Source organism: Alligator mississippiensis, chromosome 8, assembly GCF_030867095.1.
Source record: "Alligator mississippiensis isolate rAllMis1 chromosome 8, rAllMis1, whole genome shotgun sequence".
Taxonomy (NCBI): domain Eukaryota; kingdom Metazoa; phylum Chordata; order Crocodylia; family Alligatoridae; genus Alligator; species Alligator mississippiensis.
In genome coordinates, this window is record NC_081831.1 from 56,668,051 (window position 1) to 56,690,357 (window position 22,307).

At 44.7% G+C, this 22,307-nt stretch overlaps 1 protein-coding gene across 1 annotated transcript in view; it reads right to left on the minus strand.

Moving 5' to 3' along the window:
* Positions 1 to 22,307, minus strand: part of LOC109283280 (connector enhancer of kinase suppressor of ras 2) — a 280,861-nt gene that overhangs the window by 192,534 nt on the left and 66,020 nt on the right. The window contains exon 3 of the mRNA XM_059733119.1: positions 20,349 to 20,436. Within this exon, the coding sequence (XP_059589102.1) occupies positions 20,349 to 20,436 (88 nt within the window). The remainder of the gene's footprint in view (positions 1 to 20,348; positions 20,437 to 22,307) is intronic.

Sequence of the window (22,307 nt, forward strand, 5' to 3'; positions counted from 1 at the left end):
ACTAATCTAGTCTCTTTTTATGACCAGGTTACAAAACGCCCGGACACAGGAGTAGGGGTTGATGTCGTATACTTAGACTTGAGGAAGGCCTTCGATACGGTATCCCACACCATACTGGCAAACAAGTTAAGAGGCTGTGACATGGATGACTACACAGTCCGGTGGGTGGCGAATTGGCTAGAGGGTCGCACCCAGAGAGTCATAGTGGATGGGTCGGTATCGACCTGGAAGGGTGTGGGCAGTGGGGTCCCGCAGGGCTCGGTCCTTGGACCGATACTCTTCAATATCTTCATCAACGACTTGGACAAGGGAGTGAAGTGTACTCTGTCCAAGTTTGCAGATGACACAAAACTGTGGGGAGAAGTGGACGCGCCGGAGGGCAGGGAACAACTACAAGCAGACCTGGAAAGGTTGGACATATGGGCGGAAAACAACAGAATGCAATTCAACAAGGAGAAATGCAAAGTGTTGCAGCTAGGGAGGAAAAATGTCCAGCATACCTACTGACTGGGAAATGACCTGCTTGGTGGCACGGAAGCGGAAAGGGATCTTGGAGTCCTAGTGGACTCCAAGATGAACGTGAGTCGGCAGTGTGACGAAGTCATCAGAAAAGCCAATGGCACTTTATCGTGCATCCGCAGATGCATGAGAAACAGATCCAAGGAGGTGATACTTCCCCCCTATTGGGCGCTGGTCAGACTGCAGTTGGAATACTGAGTACAGTTTTGGGCGCCGCACTTCAAGAGGGATGTGGATAACCTAGAGAGGGTCCAGAGAAGGGCCACTCGTATGGTTAAGGGCTTGCAGGCCAAGCCCTAGGAGGAGAGACTGGGGCACCTGGACCTCTTCAGCCTCTGCAAGAGAAGGTTGAGAGGCGACCTTGTGGCTGACTATAAGTGCATCATGGGGGCACAGAAGGGAATTGGTGAGGTTTTATTCACCAAGGCGCCCCCGGAAGTTACAAGAAATAATGGCCACAAGCTAGCAGAGAGCAGATTTAGACTGGACATTAGGAAGAACTTCTTCACAGTTCGAGCGGCCAAGGTCTGGAACGGGCTCCCAAGGGAGTTGGTGCTCTCCCCTACCCTGGAGGTCTTCAAGAGGAGGTTAGATAAGCATCTAGCTGGGGTCATCTGAACCCAGCACTCTTTCCTGCCTATGCAGGGGGTCGGACTCAATGGTCTATTGAGGTCCCTTCTGACCCTAGCATCTATGAATCTGGGACTTTTGCTTCAATTTTATCTGATGGCTGGGACACTGAGACAGCCCCCTAAGCATAGCCATACCTTGGAGAACCTCGTCACAACAAGCATGGAGTTGTGCGGGACCTTGGATTTACATTCTATTTCAAAATGTATTTCATTCCAACAAAAACCAGTTTTGAAATTTCCTACAAGAATTACATTTCTGAAAAAAATTTTTTTTTGGGGGGTGGAGGGGGGGTTAACCAGACTGTTTCAAATGTTTTATTTCATATGGTAAGTATCAAGAACATCCCCACAAAAACAGTCTTTTCAAACGAAAAAAATCAAACCCATTTTGAGTGGCTGAAAGGGTACAAATGAAAATGCTTAACTTTTTTCATTTTTTAATTTATTTTTTCATAAAATGTTGTCAACATTGACACATTTACACAGGAAGTTTCAGTTTTGATCCAATGGCAGTTATCAATAGAAAAACATTCTGCCTGAAAATTTTTAACTGGGTCTGTCATTCATGGGCAATGTTGTGTCCTAAATTCCCTATCAAGGTCTACAATTCTAGTTTTTAGGTAATATTCAGTAAGACCCCTAAAAATTATTTAATCCCAGCAGCAAACATGAAAAAGCGTTCTTTAATTCCTTTCATAATTCTGAATTATTCTATTTGACTACCCTGAAGTAGTTTACATCAGTAGTTCTCAACCTTTTTGGACTAAAGGCACTCCTTGCTGGATTAGAAGCATACCTTCATAATTTCTGTGAACTGAATAACACCCATTTTCAAAAACTAATTTATATATTACAGTGCTCACCTCCTTGCAGAGGGGCTGGACAGTGAGGGTAGAGATCATTCAGTTAGAAACAAGTCTGAGCTTCTGCTTACCTCCTCACACTTCACATCACCCTTCAAAGAATCTGGCAGCACCCTAAGATACTGTCATATCCTGGTTGAGAATTGCTGGTCTATATCATGGTGGCAGTGGGTGTGTCTACACGAGACGCTTACTGCACAGTAGACTAATAACACTCCACAGTAGCCAGTCAAAAACCATGCTAATACACTATTGTGCAGTGTTAGGCTATTGTACAGTAAGCATCACAAAAAACTCATGTGCTGGCACTATTTGGTCTTTGCTGGGAAGGCTCTGAATATACCCTGCTTTCACCAAACCACTCTCACTGGATGCCTCACACTGGAAAGCAAGGTTTTGAGAGCAACTCTAAAGGGCTGTCCTAAAATGGCCTCACTGGTATATTTCTGGGTTTGGAGCATGGCATTGGCAGGGCATGTTGTCCCTGTTGTATAGACATATCTTCAGCCTTTCCTACTTATTTAGATTCTTGAAGCCAGGCAAAGCAGTACTACATATAACAGATCTCAGCAAGGCAATGAAGGAACTAATGGGGTTTTAAGTGTTGCCTTAATACTTTCCTGATTCTGGGTTCTTTGATTGACTTGTAGTTCTGCATAATGTAGCCTCACCCCAACTTGCCTCTTCAGCTGTAGTCACATCCTGGCATGTCCTTTATAGATCAAGGTTGAAGTTGGGTTTTTTAGGTGGCAGCCTACAGTTGTTTTTCTCAGTTCCTGCACTGCAGGAATATTTCCCTGGTGAGATCTCTGGGCATTAGAGTCTTTAAACTTTCTTCCAGAAAGTTTGCCCGGTGTTCAGGGAGTAGAATAGGGGTAAGACTCTCACTCTTTAACTTACAGGCCATTATACTGTTGAGTTTGTTTTGGAGCATCAGCATTTGTTTTTCAAAAATTAATTTCTCTATGGACACAGTTTTTAGGAAAAAAAGTCTTACAGAAGGAAAAAAATTAAAATCAGAAGATGATGAGAGCAAAGGAACCTAGGGATATGGAAGAATTTCTATTTACACATCATGGTCAAGTATCCCTTTGATGTTCCTTCGATATTCATACTGGCTTTTTTTCTAACACAGAAAAAGTATTCCTTTAGTCAGTTTGGCTGGCAATGCCCAAGGCAATTTTTCTACTAGTTTAGCATACTTCAAACGAATATCCCTTTTAATATGCACTGTCTCCTTTTAACCCTCCAAGTACCAACAGAACAAGAAGATCACAGAAAAGCTTATAGTTTGACTTAAGAGCTAAATGTTCCAGTCTAAATTATTCCTTTAATTGTGTGTCATAAATACAGTTTTAGCTTCATTCTGAACAACCTTAATTATTTCAGGTCACAGAATAAAGGATTAATCTGTGTAGTAAATCTGAAATTTGTTTTATAGTGTGGAATAAATTCATTTTGGAAAAAATGTCTGTGCTTATACAACACACTGAAGTTAGAATTCATTTCAGAAGATATACATATTGATTCTTTTTGAGATCAACCAAGTTTAATTGGTTTAAGAACACTTGGAGCAATCTACTTAAAATATTTACACACACAGGTCACAACATTATACTGAATTATTTTACTTATAATGTGCAATATGCATCAGGGAACTCATTAAGATACTTATCAGGTCCAATATGCATAGTGTTTTTCTTAGAAACTAAATATTACCAATAACGATTTGCTTTCTCCTCCCCAGTAAACAGATTGATGACATGTTTAAAAGTGGATTATAAATTTGGATTGAAATACCACTTCAAAAAAGTAATAATACACATTTTTTAGTTTTGTTTTCTAAAATGATAACATAAAAACTACGAATTAATAGTAATAGTATTACATAACCATTTGCAAACCAGATGTCAGATATTTCTTGCACTATTCACAGTATCTGCTTTTCAAAGTACTTCACAACTTCAGCATTCTAATAAAAAGATGATTTACCAAATATTTAAAAAGACAAAAAACAGAATAAATGTATGAAAATTCTGAAAGGGTTTAAAACAAACTTGAACATACATATTTAGTACAAAATGCTTTTTATCTAAAAATGACTCTGGGGGCTTTTATTTTACCTGAAATACAAGACAAGCCAAAGAAAATTCCTCCAAACTATACACTCGTTTATTGGGATATTAGCAAAGAAAAAAAAAATTACCAAGAGTAGCTATGTACAGCAGATAGATATACTTACTACCTAGTAGTAAGTAGGCCCCACAGAATTCTAATGAATAGTAAGTCTCAAGCTCCGCAGAATTCAGCTTCATAGTTGAGGCAAGCTCTAGACTCCCATATCTATGCCTTTATGTGGAGGAGTTTTATACCATTCATCTTCAAATTTCTGTATTCCCACCCATTTTTCTAAGATAATGACCAATCAGTAGGAAGCAGGGAAGCTCTGAGACATGACCTATGACCTGGAGATCATCTTACCTGGGACCATCATTTGGTGTTATCACTGGCAAATGCATCTCAATTTGCTTACTTGACACTGTCCCTCACAACCTGCCTTTTCTCACATGCTAATCACTCTGATTCAGGCTGTAGTGCTTTTGGGATCAGTCTATCTGGAGGAGGAATGTGGGGAGACCCTGAACACATCAAAAGTGACTACAGGGCTCTGGATGCAAGGGTGAGGGGTTGTGGGGCTCAGGTTATGTTCTGATTGATCCTTCCAGTCAAGGAAAAGGACCTAGGCAGGAGCAGGTGCATCCTGCAGATCAACACCTGGCTGTGCAGGTGGTGTCACGAGCAGGGATTTGGCTTCTTTGATCATGGGATGTTATTCCAAGAAGGCTTTCTGTGAAGAGATGGGACCTACCTGATGAAGAGAGGGAAGAGTGTCTTCACAGACAGGCTCGCTAACCTAGTGAGGAGGGTCATAAAGTATGTTTGCTGGGAAGTGGAAACCAAAGCCCTGAGGTAAGTGGGAAAGTGGGAGACCTGGAGGAAGATCAAGCAGGAAGGGGCAATAGGGAAGATGCTCTCATACTTCCTGAGAAATCAAGGTAATCAACTAGTTACTTCAGGTGCCTGTATACAAATGCACAGAACCTGGGAAACAAGCAGGAAGAATTGGAACTCCTGGCACAGTCACAGCATAATGACGTGATTGGAATAACAGAGACTTGGTGGGATAGCTTGCATGACTGGGTGGGTACAAACTGTTCAGGAAGGACAGGCAGGGGAGAAGAGGAGGAGTTGCACTTTATGTAAAAGAGCCATATGATTGCTCAGAACTCCAGTATGGAACTGGAGATAGGCCTCTTGAAAGTCTCTGGGTTAGTTTCATTCATAGTAGTTTCATAGTAGTTTGGGGTCAGAAGGGACCTGAACAGTTCATCTAGTTTGACCCCCCGCCACTGGCAGGAGTGCACGCTGGGATCACATGACCCCAGACAGGTGTTCGTTCAACTTCTTTTTGAATTTACCCAACGTAGGAGCGAGGACCACTTCCCTAGGAAGTTGGTTCCAGATCTTAGCCAACCTAACAGTGAAACAGTGCCTCCTAATCTCTAACCTGAACCTATTCTCCAGCAGTTTCTGGCCATTGTTCCTTGTCACCCCAGGTGCTGCTGGGGGGAATAGGGCCCTTCCTATTTGCTGCTGATCTCCCCTAAAGAGTTTGTAGGCAGCCATCAAATCCCACCTCAGCCTCCACTTGCTGAGGCTAAACAGGTTCAGGTCCCTCAGCCTCTCCTCATAGGGCCTGCCCTGTTGCCCTCCAACCAAGTGGGGTCAGAGGGGAGAGCAAAAAGGGTGATGTTGTGGTGGGGGTCCACTATAGACCACCAAACCAGGAGGAAGTGGTGGATGAGGTTTTCTTCCTGATCACAGGCCCTGGTTCTCATGGGGGACTTCAATTACCCTGACACCTGCTGGGAGGACAATACAGTAGTGCACAGACAATCCAGGAAATTTTTGGAGAGTACTGGGGACAACTTCCTGGTGCAAGTGCTAGAGCAGCCAACTAGAAGTCTTCTTGACCTGCTGCTCACAAACAGGGAAAAATTGGTGGTGAATGTAGTAGTGGATGGTAATTTGGGCAGCAGTGACCATGAGATGACTGAGATCAGGATCCTGATAAAAGAAAGGATGGAGAGCAGCAGAGTAAGGACCCTGGACTTCAGAAAAGCAGACTTCAACTCACTCAGGGAACTCATGGTCAGGATTCTTTGGGAAGCCAGATTGAGGAGGAGAGGAGTCCAGGAGAGCTGGATGTACTTTAAGGAAGCCATACTGAGAGTGCAGGAACAAACCATCCTGATTACACAGGAAAACTAGCAAGTATGGCAGAATACCAGGTTGACTGAGCAGGGAACTCATCAGTAAATTAAATCACAAGAATACAGCTTATAAGAAGTGGAAATTTGAAAAAATAAATAGGGAAGAATATAAGAGCATTGCTTGGGCATGCAGGAGTGATGTTAGGAAGGCCAAAGCACAACTGGAGTTGCAGCTAACAAGGAATGTGAAGGGTAACAAGAAGTGTTTCTACAAATATGTCAGTAGCAAGAGGAGGATCAGGGAAACTGTGGGTCCCTTACTGAATGGAGGAGGCAACCTTGTGACAGAATACAGAAAAGGCTGAAGTCAGATGCAGACTGGCAAAATTTGTGGATGACACTAAACTATGGGGGAAGGTAGTCACACTGGAGGACAAGCTAGGGATACAGGCCAACCTGGACAGGCTCACAAGGTATGTGGACCAAAACCTTATGAACATTCAACATAGAGAAGTGCAGGGTGTTTTGCCTTGGGAGGAAAAATCAGCATCATACTTATAGGCTTGGCAGTGCTACGCTCACTAACAACTTGACTAAAAGAGACTTGGGGGTCTTGATTGACCACAAGATGAACATGAGCCACCAGTGTGATGCCGTAGCCGACAAGGCAAATCAAACTCTGGTATGCATCCACAGATGTATCTTCCTCCCACTTTACTCAGCCTTAGTGAGGCCACAGCTGGAGTACTGCATCCAGGTTTGGGACCCCCACTTCAGGAGGGATGTGGATAAGCTTGAGAAAGTCCAAAGGAGAGCCAACCACACAATCAAAGGCCAAATGAGCAAACCTTATGAGAGGCCGAGGGACATGGGACTCTTCAGCCTGGAAAAGAGAAGGCTCAAGGAGGACTTTGTGAAAGCCTGTAAGTATATAAGGGGTATGCACCAGGATCTGGGAGTTGTTCACCAGCTACCCCCATGGGATAATAAGGTCTAACGGCCATAAACTTCTGGAAGGCCAATTTAGACTGGACATAAGGAAAAATTTCTTTACAGCCTGAGTGTCTGGAACAGACTCCCCCCAGAAGTGGTACAAGCACCTACTCTGGACTCACTCAAAAATGTCTGGATGCTTATCTTGCTGGGATCATTTGACCCCAACAGACTTCTTGCTGCTGGCAGGGGGGTTGGACTCAGTGATTTCACAAGGTCCCTTCCAGCCCCTAGTATCTATGAAATCTATGAAGTGCTCAATGCCTTCTTTGCCTCACTCTTCACAGGCAAGGTCAGCTGCTAGACTATTGCACTGGGCAGCACAGTTTGGGGAGGAGGTGAGCAGCCTTCAGTGGTGAAAGAACCAGTTAGGGACTACTTAGAAAAGCTGGAAGTATAGAAGTCCATGGGGCCAGATGGGATACACCCAAGGGGGCTGAGGGAGTTGGCCATCATCTTTGAAAACTCATGGTGATCAGGAGAGGTCCCAGATGAATGGAAAAGAGTGAACATAGTGCCCTTATTTAAGAAAGGGAAAAAGGAGGATCCAGGGAACTACAGACCAGTCAGCCTCACTTCAGTCCCTGGAAAAATCATGGAGCAGATCTCTAGGAATCCACTTCTAAGCACTTGAAGGAGAAAAGGGTGATTAGGAGCAGTCAGCATGGATTCACCAAGGGCAAGTCATGACCAACCTGACTGCCTTCTATGACAAGGTGACTGGCTCTGGGGGGGGAGACTGGTTGATGTGGCGTACCTTGATTTTAGCAAGGCTTTTGATACATTCTGACAGGCAAGCTAAGGAAGTATGGGATGGACGAATGGGCCGTAAGGTGGACAGAAAATTGTCTAAAGCATCAGGGTCACAGAGTAGTAATCAATGGCTCATTGTCTGGTTGGCATCCGGTATCAAATGAGTCCCCCAGGGGTTGGTCCTGTGGCCGGTTTTGTTCAATGTCTTCATCAATGATCTGGAAGACAGCACAGAGTGCATCCTCAGCAAGTCTGCAGATGATGCCACGCTGGGGGGAATAGTAGATATGCTGAAGGGTAGGGCTAGGATTTGGAGTGACCTAGACAAATTGAAAGATTGGGCCAAAAGGAATTTCATGAGGTTCAACAAGCACAAGTGCAAAGTCCTGCACTTAGAACAGAACAGTCCCATGCACAAGTACAGTTTGGGGCTGACTGGCTGGAAAGCAGCTCTGCAGAAGAGGACCTAGGGGTTTGTAAAAAGTGGGCATCCCGGGGCTGGTCTTATCGTTGGCCCACCAACTTGTCTTAGGGCTAACCACCTGCCTACCCTCCTGCCACGCCTTGATGATAATGACTGAAAATTCACGCAGGTTCCTATCCTGTGTACAGGACCTCCATCTGACGCAGGAGGTACACGGTCCCACTATGGGGAATGCCTTACTGGACCTGGTATTGGCAACGGGGGATGACATGGTAGGGGACCTACAGATCGGTGGTCACCTGGGGGACAGTGATCACCAAATAATAGAATTCATCATAAGACATCACATGGGTAAGGTAACTAGTAGGGTAAAAGTGCTAGACTTTAGGAAAGCTGATTTCAATGAACTCAGGTGATTAGTCAAGGATGCACTGCAGAGTAGGAGTTTTGAAGAGATGGGAGCCAAGGAAGGGTGGCTGTGCCTTAAGGAAATGATCCTTCGGGCACAGAGGGAGATGATCCCAATGTGGAGGAAAAAGAGGGAAAGGGGCCAGGAGGCTTCCTTGGCTGACCAGAGAAATCCAGAGCAGCTTACGGGCTAAAAGGGGGGCATATAAAAAGTGGAAACAGGGAGAGATTACCAAAGAGGAGTATACCTCCTCTGCTCACGCTTGTAGGGAGGCAGTTAGACGGGCCAAAGCTACCATGGAGCTGAGGATGGCATCCCAAGTTAAGGATAACAAGAAATTGTTTTTCAGCTATATAGGGAGTAAAAGGAAGGCCCAGGGTGGAATAGGACCCCTATTAAACGGGCAGAAGCAATTGGTGACAGACAGGGGGGACAAGGCTGAACTCCTCAACGAGTTCTTTGCCTCAGTGTTCCTAAGCGAGGGGCAAGACAAGGCTCTCACTGGGATTGTGGAGAGGCAGCAGCAGGGTGCCAGACTACCATGCGTAGACCCTGAGATGGTGCAGAGTCACTTGAAGGAACTGGATGCGTTTAAGTCAGCAGGCCCGGTTGAGCTCCATCCGAGGGTGCTGAAGGCACTGGCTGACGTCATTGCACAGCCACTGGTGGGAATATTTGAACACTCGTGGTGCATGGGCCAGGTCCCGGAGGACTGGAAAAGGGCCAATGTGGTCCCCATTTTCTAGAAGGGGAGGAAGGAGGACCCGGGCAACTATAGGCCAGTCAGTCTCACCTCCATCCTTGGCAAAGTCTTTAAAAAAATTATCAAGGTTCACATTTGCAAGAGCCCGGCAGGACAAATTATGCTGAGGGGAAACCAGCACGGGTTCGTAGCAGGTAGATCATGCCTGACTAATCTAGTCTCTTTTTATGACCAGGTTACAAAACGCCTGGACGCAGGAGTAGGGGTTGATGTTGTATACTTAGACTTCAGGAAGGCCTTAGATATGGTATCTCACACCATACTGGTGAACAAGTTAAGAGGCTGTGACATGGATGACTACACGGTCCGGTGGGTGGTGAATTGGCTAGAGGGTCGCACCCAGAGAGTTGCAGTGGATGGGTTGGTATTGACCTGGAAGGGTGTGGGCAGTGGAGTCCCGCAGGGCTTGGTCCTTGGACCGATACTCTTCAATGTCTTCATCAGCAACTTGGATGAGGGAGTGAAGTGTACTCTGTCCAAGTTTGCGGAAGACACAAAACTGTGGGGAGAAGTGGACACGCCGGAGGGCAGGGAACAGCTACAAGCAGATCTGGACAGGTTGGACAAATGGGCAGAAAACAACAGAATCCAATTCAACAAGGAGAAATGCAAAGTGCTGCAGCTAGGGAGGAAAAATGTCCAGCATACCTACTGCCTAGGAAATGACCTGCTTGGTGGAACGGAAGCGGAAAGGGATCTTGGAGTCCTAGTGGACTCCAAGATGAACATGAGTCGGCAGTGTGACAAAGGCATCAGAAAAGCTAATGGCACTTTATCGTGCATCCGCAGATGCATGACGAACAGATCCAAGGAGGTGATACTTCCCCTCTATCGGGCGCTGGTCAGACCACAGTTGGAATACTGCGTGCAGTTTTGGGCGCCACACTTCAAGAGAGATGTGGATAACCCGGAGAGGGTCCAGAGAAGGACCACTCGTATGGTTAAGGGCTTGCAGGCCAAGCCCTAGGAGGAGAGACTGGGGCACCTGGACCTCTTCAGCCTCTGCAAAAGAAGGTTGAGAGGCGACCTTGTGGTTGCCTATAAGTTCATCACGGGGGCACAGAAGGGAATTGGTGAGGTTTTATTCACCAAGGTGCCCCTGGGGGTTACAAGAAACAATGGCCACAAGGTAGCAGAGAGCAGATTTAGACTAGACATTAGGAAGAACTTCTTCACAGTTCGAGCGGCCAAGGTCTGGAATGGGCTCCCAAGGGAGGTGGTGCTCTCCCCTACCCTGGGGGTCTTCAAGAGGAGGTTAGATAAACATCTAGCTGGGGTCATCTAAACCCAGCACTCTTTCCTGCCTATGCAGGGGGTCGGACTCGATGATCTATTGAGGTCCCTTCCGACCCTAACATCTATGAATCTATGAAAAATGATAAGAAGGCAGGAGGCTACCCATTTACTAGCCCTGATACCAAGGGCCTATATACATGGCTCCGACCTTTTGTCTACTGTGTCCCATGCCTCGCAGATGTCATCCATGGACTAACACCTGGCCTTAGCTTGTTTGGTCCAATACCCGGCCCAATAAGCCCGTGTCCTCACACTGGGGCCTGTACTCCAGAGTCTCAAGTGGGACTCTCACTCCCCACTGGAGCTCACAGTTGCTGTGCCTTCACACTGGGCTCTGCTTCAATCTATCAGGGCTCTCAACCCCTACCCACTCAGAGCTCACAGTCCGGCTCTGGACACTTTTGGTCCCCTCAGGCCCCCACACTGGGGCCTCATCCCCTTCCCTATACTGGGCCTCAATCCCCTGCCCTACACTGGACCTCACAAATCCCCTTATCCCCTTGCCTGAGGAGCCTTGCATCTAGCTCCCAGGAATGAGGACCTCACCCCCTGGAACCTCACCCCAGCTCCTTAATGCAGCCTCAGAGCTTGCAGTGAGTCTGGGTGCTGCCCCAGGTTCCTTCCTGACCTGGCGCTCTGCTGCAGAACTCACCATGAGCCTGCATTCCTGCTTTGTTCTTCCATGTGTGCTCCCATAGCCTTTCCCCTTCACAGGGTCACCTGCAAGGCAGCAGGGGCTGAGGGGCTGAGGCTTTCTGGTGCCCTATACTCTCTCATCACCCTATACTCTCCCATTGCTGGGGAGAGTGCCCAGGTGTGGCATTTCCTGGAGACTGCCCTGTAATTGGCAGTCCCACCACACCTAATCCTACCCAGCAGGGTGTAGTTTTAGGTCATGCCCCAGGACCAGGAGCCTCCACCTTCCCCACAGCTCCTTCCCTGTACCTCCAAGATGTCACAAGCAGCAGCTCCAGCTGGGTGGTGTTCTCCCAGGTGCTAGCAGCAGACCACTGTCTTTGCTGCTCAGGACCCTGCTCTTATAATGAACAGCTGGGCCCTGTTCCCAATCAGGTAATTAGGCCTGATTGGGAGAATAACCAGCTGCAGGCTGCTTTGCTGCTGCCCACACCTTTGGCAGTAACAGAGCACACACTGTGCTCTGTTACAAGGTTACAGTAGACAATAAACTGAATGAGCAAGCAGTGTGCCCTAGTTGCCCAGAAGGCTAATGGCATCCTGGACTGCAGTGGTAGGTGTGTTGTCAGTAGGTCAAAGGAAGTGATTATTCCCCTCTATTTAGAACTGGTGAGGCCACACCTGGCGTACTGTGTACTCCTCTACAAAAAGGATGTGGACAAATTGGACAGAGTCCAAAGAAAGGTGACAAAAATGGTGAGGGGGCTGGGGGACGTGACTTATGAGGAAGACTGGGGGAACTGGTCTTATTTAGTCTAGAGAAGAGGAGCATGAGACAAGACTTAATAGCTATCTTGAACTACCTGAAGTGGGATTTAAAAGAGGAGGGAGCTTGCTGTTCACAGTGTGATGGCAGATGACAGAACAAGGAGCAATGGTCTCAAGTTGCAGCAAGGGAAGTTTAGGTTAGAGATTAGGAAGAATTTCTAAAGCACTGGAATAGGTTACCCAGAGAGGTGGTAGGAGCTCCATCCTTGGGGGTTTTCAAAACCCATCTTGACAAAGCTTTGGCTGGGATGATATAGTTGGGGCTGGTCCTGCTTTGATCAGGGGGTTGGACTAGATGACCTCCTGAGGTCTCTTTCAACCCTAACTTTCTACAATTCCATGACATACCCTGAACTGAGCAGTTTGGGATTTTAGGACTCCCCAACAAAAATGTAATTGTTAAAAGGAAATCATCAACTAGCAGTCATGTTTCTCATGGGGTATGACAAGATCTGGTTCTCAGCCTAATGACATCATTTTTTTTTTTAAATCAATAATCTGGAAGATGCAGGTGGTTACAATGCAGGGACAGTCAAGCCAACTCAATGAACAAAATGCAATGCTAGTTGAAGGAAGCTTGGGAAGGAGGGGGTGGTATTCCTGCTTTGGAGGAGCCCATTTTGTACGAGTTTTTAAATTTCAAAACAGCTCAGTGTCATATGCCTCATATGTGCCTGGCCAGAAAAAAACCCCAGAAATCTGCATTGTGGAGATTATAAAGGCATGACAAATCAAGTCTCCAAGATTCACAGTTTCCCCATTCTACGAATAGAAGAGTGTTACGTGGGGGTCAACATTTTAAAGTTAAACATGTCACAGTTCTGAGAAGGTTAAACTGGAGGAGGGGAGGAGGACTCTAACAAATTTGCTTTTATGAACACTCATAAGGGCTTATACTAATATAATAAATTGCTTGTGAAAAGGAACTAGTATCTCTTTTTTGGGGTGAAATCCTTGAGGTGCCTCTTCAGTCAGGGCTTCTATCCAATCTCCCTGCCTACCTTGCCTGTCACACTTTGTTCCTGCTGTGGTCAGACTGCTGGGAGAGAACCTTGCTTTTGGGGATAAGATATGTATGTGGGCCTTTCCTTAGGCATTAAGGACCTTCTACTGGGCTTCCTCCATACCTGGTCATTCTCCAGGCCCACTCAGTCTCCTGCCTTTTTGTCTCCCTCTGAACTCTGGGTCAAGACGTCTTTGATAAAAGCTTCTCTGCCTTTCACTGCTAGTGCCTATTTGCCCCATTTTATGCCTCCCTTTTTGAAATCTCTGCAGGGCTAGGCTTTCCAGCCCACGTTCTCCCTCTTAAAGGGCCTTTCCACATTTTATCTTTTTTTAATGGGTGAAAAAGGGAGCTGCATAGAATTCTTGTCACCTATGGAAAAAATTGTTGGGAGGTACCCTGAATGATGCAGTGACAAAAGACAACCTACACCCCTGTGACAAAAGATGACATTCTTCTCATAAGCATAAGAAATGCTGATAAAATGTCAACATTTGAGCAGGTATTTAGCATAAATGAGTTTTTTTGTTAATCACACCTGAACTGCTATATCTGACCTACAGAATATATATATATATATATATATATATATATATATATATATAAAGAGTCGATATATCTTATGCCCGACAATGTCATGGTAACTGGAGAGACTCTGTCACCTCAGAACCTGACTGAACTACAAGCATAGATTCATAGAGTCAGAAGGGACCTCAGTGGGCCATCTAGTTCAACCCCCTGCCCCTGGCAGGCAAGAAAAGAGTCACCAACCCTGGGGTCATGTGATCCCAGCCAGGTGCCTGTCCAGTCTCCTCTTGAAGACCCCCAAGGATGGGGGGTCTGAGCACCACCATATTTAGGTACGTTAAGATATTATCACAGGCTTCTTCCAAAGGTTTCAACACTTTCAGAGCTTGTTCATCAACTTCTGAGAAGGGAGAAAGGAGACTCCTCAAAAACAGAGAGTACAGAAAACAGGAATAGAGATCAGACCTCTGAGAAAATGCTACTTAAGCCCTCAGAACTCTGTTTTATGTGGACAAAAAAATGAATTCTGTCATATGATGCTTTATCATATGGAAGAGAGCAATTTCAAAACATAACAGGAAAGATGTTAAAGGATGCCCAATCAAATACGTCTCTGGTTGCTGAATAGAGATGAATGGTGTTAGTCTCATTAACAGGAAGAGTACCTAGCTATCATTTGGACAACAAAGCAAAACAACAAGTAAACAAACAAAGCCTACTTTCTATACATGCTTTTTTATCATTCTGGCAGATCACAAACCACTTGTGGGACTCGTAAGTGAAAATAAGATTGTAACAACCATGGAAAAAGTGCCCTCAGACAGTTGTGAGTGTAGAAAAGTCCTTAAGGCAGAGTCTCAGCATGCCAACTTAGACGCTCTCAGTCAATGGCATGTTTCAGAAAAATCTGGTTTTATAGGTCTTCTAAGAGAGACTACATTCCTCATGGAATAATATCACAACCAGCCACCAATAAAGGTTTCCCTGGTAAGGAACTACACTAGGTAGGATCACATTTTATCCTGGGTGCTGCAGCAGCTGTGCAGCACTACACAGTCAGCCAAAATATTTGAAGGGAGAAGAATTTCACCTATTTAGGGATGCGTGCTGTATGGTGTAAGAGTCATTCCTCCATAAAAAATGAGATTTAAGTACTGACAGTTACATCAGTCACACTTAGACATTTCTGACATGAAACTGCCTTGGGTGTATAGCAGCCAAACAACAATGAGGACCTAGGAGAAAAAGGAAGTAAAGAAATGTCACCAATGTCAAGTATGCCAACAGAACCCTGTGCTGGTACCATTTGCCCCAGGAATGACTGAGACATCCTTGATTCCACATTTTTGTAGACACAGGGTGTCAAAGCTATAGCCCATGGGCTGAATCCAGCCTGCAGAGCCGCATCATCTGGTCCCCTGTGTTTTGCCTGTGGGTCTCGGAGTTGAACCATAGGCAATATGCAGGGCCCGCCAGATGGCCCTACATGCCGCACACAACACCAGCTCCAACCACTGCAGGCCCATGTGGCACACAGCACCTGTTCTAGCACATCAGCTCTACTCTGGATCTAATGGTGCATCCCAGAATGGATGCATCATGCAGAATGGCCTTGGAGCAGTGGAGCAACTGCCATGTGCAGTGAAACCCTGGAGCAGCCAGAATAGGATAATGCCACATTCAGTGTCTGCTCTGGATGCTTCAGGACACGTGCTGGATCTGGCATGCAGCGTTGGCCTTCAGGTCCAATTCAGCCCAGGGACCAGCTCAACATCACTCATCCAGCCAACAGGGCTGGATGGCATCCCTGCTATAGACCCAGTCCCATGCTGCCCTGCCTCACCCTGTGAACTGGGATTGGGCTCTGTGCTACCCTGCATGCTGGATCTCATGTGTAGGGCCACAGCCTGTGGGGATCCCTAGGGATCCAGGGGGAAGCCTCATGGGCAGGATGACACAGTGCTATAGGCTAGAGCTGGCCCACAGGCTAGGGGTTGAACATCTTGCCATATAACATTTAAAACATTTTCTTTATTACAAAAGTCTAAAATACATTGCGAAAAAGAGATCTCTCAGTGTGCATCTTTTTATTAGACAACAAGTATTATTCCATTATGTAATAATATTATTCCAAATGCTATTAGCAAATCAATAGAAAGTCTTCTCCCAATATCAAATGAATGTTCGGGATTGACAAACAATCAGAATCAGGTCCTCAGTATGCAACTGCAGCATTATTGTCTCTGAAAATACTTAACTGTGTTACCTTTTAAAAAATCAAATTAGAAATTATTATGCAATTTGAGAAACTGGATATAATTTTAATTGCTCACATTATTTATTTTTATATAATTTCTGCATTTTGTTCTGGGCTTCCCTGTGATCTGTCATGTGTTGCTATGTATACTCTTTCATTTGCTGAGTGTACTCTGTTTCTGACAGCTTCAGTTTAACTACTTGTCTTTCTTCCTTCCCAAATGGGGGTTTGTTTGTGTTTCTTTGACAGCACTTGCAAGCAGAGACAGCAGACTGCTTCTTTTTGCATCAGCAGCTTTCTGATAGGATACCCCTCAGCAGGTGATGGGTATACTTTTCCTATGAGCCCTGTGTGTGTGGTGGTGCTACTACTGTATGAGGCAGTAATTATTTAATTCATTGATTTCATCTCATGCTCACAAAGCCCACCTGTTGCCTCACTATCCTCCCATCCATTTACACAATGAAAAAAGGACTGTAAAGCAGCGGTTGTCTCCATTGCTGAAAAAAAAAAAATCTTATTTCAATTATTCTGTTACAGTCACCCATTATTCCCACAGCTGCAGGTTGAGAGCTGTGCAAGTGGATCTAGGACCATAACAGGTGACTGCTCATAAACTGCAATTTCTATGGTAACTAACTTGCAAAAAAGGAAAGACATTTCATGAAGTTTAAGTGGAGAAGGTCTGAAGCATAAACTAACAGCTTTAAAGAAAGATAAGGGAATCATCAGTTTTGCCCAAGAGAGACAATGGAGCAAAGAATATAATAAGCATACGAGTCAGTGGTGAAAACTAGACTGGAGTCAGGGCAAAGATAAGGGTCAAGAATCAGAGCATTTACTGAAGAGCCTAAATTAACGGCTAAGATGCAAAATGACTGGTCAAGTTGAAGCTGGACATCAGGAGCAGGGCTTCAAACTGTCTATAAATTTATAAACCATCTGTAAAAAAACAAACAAAAAAAACCCCAAACCACCCCCCCAACCCACAAACCAAGCCTAAACATGCCTTTCCATAAAAATGGAGCCATCAGTAAAAATACTAAGAAAACCTGAGCTTGAGTGAAGCTCTTTTCTAAATTAGATTGGAGGCAGTCTTCATTTCAAAATGAGTTGGTGCTCTGTCTTGATGTACAGACAGAGCACAGCAGCAGCACTTAGTATCCGGGCAGGAGCACAGCACCCTGTGTGGAGCACTCTCTCAGGGCTTTGTAGACCATATCCCCTATGGTATAAGGCAGTGGTATACTCAAACATTAGGCCCTGCAGACCAGAAGAATGGTGCAGAGCCAGTCCATGGGCCAGACTGAGCCCCGTGCATCTGTAATGAGCCCTGGGGACCAGCACTTCCCACTCCCTAATCTAAGCACTGGCATTAGGCCCTGGGAGCCTGCCAGCACCTGATCCCATGCCCTCATGCTACAGTTGGACCCTGGGGGCCTGGCAGTTCCCCCTCCCAGCCCCCAACACTGGGATTGGGTCTTGGGGCTTGGTGCCACCTCTGCCCAGCACTGTGATCTGAGATCAGGTGCCTGATTCAGCACACAGGACATGGGGCTCCCGATTGGTCTAGAAGTTTGGCAGCAGGGGAGCAGTGCTCAGTGGGGCTCCCTAGCTGCCCAATTTCCAGACCTGTGGGGAACCTCATGGGCCAGATAACGTGCCACTGTGGGCCAGATCTGGACTGTGGGCTGCGAGTTGAGCACTCCTGGTGTAAAACCATTGCTCAAGTCAAACAGGGTTAACAACCAAAGAAAATATTTTACTGACAATCTGCAAACTTTTTACAGACAACCAAACTTTTTTTACTATGGTTGGTGTTAAGTCCCTTGACCAAGGCCAGGCAGAAGAGTTATATTTACTGTATGTAAAGCATATATCACTAAAAAGAGTTTGATTTTCAGTATCAAGTTTGCAGATTGTCATTCAAAAGTTTGGACTGGCAACCTGAACAAATAGCTATACAGGAAAGCCTCACTATTTGCGGGTTCGGCATTCGTGGTTTCAAATATTTGCAAATGCCAAACCCACATCTTAAACACCCTTACAGGAGCTCCTTGGGAGCTCTGTGCTTGTCACCGCTGGGCTCCTACTGCCACCACCAGGCTCCCACCACTGCCACTGCTGGGCTCCCACTGCTGCCAGTGCAGCCATGCCCCCCCCCCCCCAGCTGCCAGGGGCACTGTGTTCATGACGTTCATGAATGCAGTGCCATATTTGTGGATTTTGCCACTTGCAGGGATCTCAAGAATGTATCCCCTGCAAATGGTAATGGTCACCTATAGTGTCATGGAGACAGAGTAGCTAGACAGGACCAGAGCAGCAGCTAGAAAAGGCTATGGTAGGAACCAGGCAGGATACAGGAACTAGGGAACCAGGTTGAAGCAGAATGCAGGAGAGAGGCAAGGAGATAAAACCTGAAGGCAGACAAATACTGCTTGCAGATGACTGTAGGCTTGTGAAGCACTGAAGAATGAACATTCCACTCTTGACTCTAGCAATCCATCAGGTTGTGAGGTAGAATTGGTTGCCCTGGCTATATCTCAGACTAGCTCCAGCTGTGGCCAGTGGCCAGCCTACTTACATACAGGCACTATGATGATAATAGTGCTATGAAAATTTAAATATGTTTTATATCACATTTGTTTGTTGGTGTGTGTCAAACTCATAGAATCTGTAAAGCATTTCTAATATGGCCTAGCTCTGATATCGTTTAGGAGCTACATTTAATATGTTTTCTACATAGTGTACGGCATAATGCGTCTTGACCTCTCATACCCCTGCAGCCTTTGCTTATAAGTGGAAAAGTACCAGAGGAAGAGTACCATGTGAGAAAGGGAGTGCCATGTGCAGCAGGGGGTTGCTGTAACTAGTGTCGTGTGGAAAAAGGATATAAATCATTTTCTTGAGAGGGTTGTTTTGTTGTTGTTGTATGGGGTTGTTGAATAGGTGTATGAGAGAATAAAGGTTTTTCCTGGACACGGGGTGGGTGTGTGTGTCTTGGGCTAACTGAAAAGAGTATTGGAGAGAGAGTGATTGAGTGCAAGGGTGAACATGTATGAAAACTAGAGGAATATGTCAAGGTAGTTGGGAGCATGAGAAGACAGAGAGAAAGGGCAAGAGTGACCTGAAGAACTCTGTTGCCACCTCTACTTCCTGATGCCACAGGAAGCACCGTTTCTCATCTTGTACCAGATTAGCCTGGCTGTGACTTGCTCTTTGGAATCGACCCAATGTTCTGACAGGCAACTGCTGGAGCTAGATTCCAAAATCACCCCATTTCCCTCTGGTTGTATCAGCCTGCAGTTCCTGAGGTAATTGTCTCCTGTCTTCCCCTTGTTGTCCCATGTGTGTCTTGTTAGTATAGTTCAAATAGTAGTATTGGGTATAATAAGTCATAGTATTCGGTATAGTAACTTAGTTAAAACAAGTTCCATGGTTAATATTAGATTTTCTGGTCTGTACATTCCAATAAACTTTTAATTCGTTTTATGTTACTTTGCGTCTGTGGAGGTTATTCAGTTAATTAGCTCTCATATCCAAGCAGAGTGGCTACAACATCCAGATGATAGATGCTGGAGGCTCTAGTCAGGTTTATTAGTGTACTCTCACTGAATCTCTTATTGGCTAGAAAGGCAAATTTCCCGCCTCACAACCCTCGGCTGATTTCTAGTCCAACAATAGCTCTAAGAAGGAACACTAGGAAAACTTATGGACCACTTCTAATGTGTTAGCTGTAACCTAGTCAATAAATCAATAGTACTAGATTTGCTGTTCACTAGAATAGTTTCCCTGTATTTCTGTACCTGAATTATTTCATGATGATAGGTTATTGTTCTAATGGCTCAAAACCCAACGTGAGGAGCCAGTGGACATCTGCTCCTATACTCCATATCCTTTGACCCCAGAGTGAGAAACCCTATTTGGATCACTGAGGCACAAAATCTTTCCCAGTGCTCCCAGCAAAGAGTTTAAATTACAGATTAAAAATTCCCATGTATTGTTTTGGAAATTTCCTAAATGCCTTTTATAAGGCAGAGAGTTTTTATTTGTTTGTTTTGTTGGAGGGGGGGGGGGGTTGCAGGGGGAGAGGGAGGTTGGTCATACCCTACTATTTCTTCAGCAATATGAAGGTGATTCAGCAATAGTACAAGATAAACCAATTCTTACCTGCTGCACAATGGTTGTTAATTCCAGGCACAGTTGAACAATGTTGTTTTTTAGCAATGAGTATTCTGTTACACTGACAAATGGAGACCTGCCAAAGATAGACAATAGCTTTATAGAAAACAGTATCAATCTGCCACAAAGTTGTTCCAGTTCCTAATACATGTAATTTAAAAATACACTAGTAAAATACACAGAATATCCTGGTTACAACTTCAAGAATGGTTATCCTCACCGATTTTGGAAATTATAGAACAGACACAAAAATATGGATGACTTGCATCATACAAAAGAAGAGTGTAATGGTCAAAAGGATAATGATCTTCCACTTAGATAGCACCTGAAAATTTACAATTTGTTCTTTCTACCATCCCTCCAGCCTTTTTAAGAATTTCTTCTGAAATAAACTGTATGCATAAATGTGCTCATAAAAGACCTGGGTACTATATGATAAAACATATAATAACATCAGTGAAACTGTTGTAGTGTTTACTTTGATAATTACAATTTGAAATATTTGTCAAGGTATTACTTTGTACTGAATTTATTTTTAGGGAGTATTGGGGGGTGTATTTATATTTATATTAAGTTTAATGTCAAATACAAAAGGATGAATCTATTTGATGCACAGCTATTCTGAAAATCTAGCCCTAATTGTGCAAACTGAATGATGGAAAATTTAGCCTTGAGCTCTTTTAGCCCTAGTGAATGATTTTCAGAAAAGATAAATACCCCAACTGCCACTGACTTGAGCTGGATTGGATACTCAGCAACTCTGAAAATTTAATCCAAAAGAAATACTAAGAACAATTTTTGGACTTCTGGTCATATCTACATTTTTATGATGCTTGGGCATTCACTTCCATCTGGAATCTCAAAATTCAAACAGGCCAACTGCTTACCATATGTGAACCAGTAATTTTTAAAAATATATATTTATGTTTTTTCTAATGAATGGACAATTCATATACTGGCTAGTGAGCCAATAGATTAACGCACGCAATGTTTCTTCAGAAAGAGAAACTCAAAATATAGACACATCACTGTCATCACGAAAGATGTAGCAAACAAAATGCATCTTTTTCCCAACTGTACTATAGTTCTACTCTATGTAGAATATTTGTTCCTTTGATTTAGTGTCTGTGAGAACATGTAGTACTGATTAACACAAAACATTTAGGGCCAAATACTATTTAACTTTTATGTGCCTAACTAGCATTTATATCGCTGTGTAACTGCAGTTTTTGGCACTTATGCACAGTTTGGATTCTATTTCCACCTGCAACAGAATAGGATAATCCAAGCACATGTATGCCTTCTTGAAGTAAAACAGAAGGAAGCTCAGTATCCAGGTCACTTCCTCATAGGCATTTGTGGGGAATGGAATTACCTGGGCAAACACACAATGCAGGGTAAATCCCAAATCTTTAGTTGCCAAAAATACAAGTAAAAGTGTTTGATTCTGGAGGAAAAAGAAGGTGGGCCTTCCACTTAAAGGCCCAATAACTTAAAAGGTACTTGACAAGAGAATGGAAGACCTGGATCAAGGCCTCCTATGCCCTGAGGGGTTTTGAACCAGTGCCTCCCACTTCCCAGCATGAACTAGGCATTGTCTAGAAAGCTTTCCACCCCTTCTCTTGATGCCAAGACCTTTGTACTTTGTTCTGAATATGCATTGGATAAAACAGACAAACATCACTACCATAGTTTCTGCCCCACCAGGAACAGGAACTGAAGTTAAAGCCCAGGGGCTCCTCTCTTCTAAGGCAGAAACTGTAGTACTGAGTCTCACATACTCTCTCTGTTGGGTTCTTCTCTTCCTGTCTTTATGTCTTCCCTGGCTGGCTAGTGGGCAACTTTAAAAAAAATGCTGGGTAGTGCTTTGAGTAACGCCTAGCCAATGGTCTAATGATTAGAACACTTTGGGGAAGCAAAGTGCAAAACCCCTCTGGGTGAGTGGGG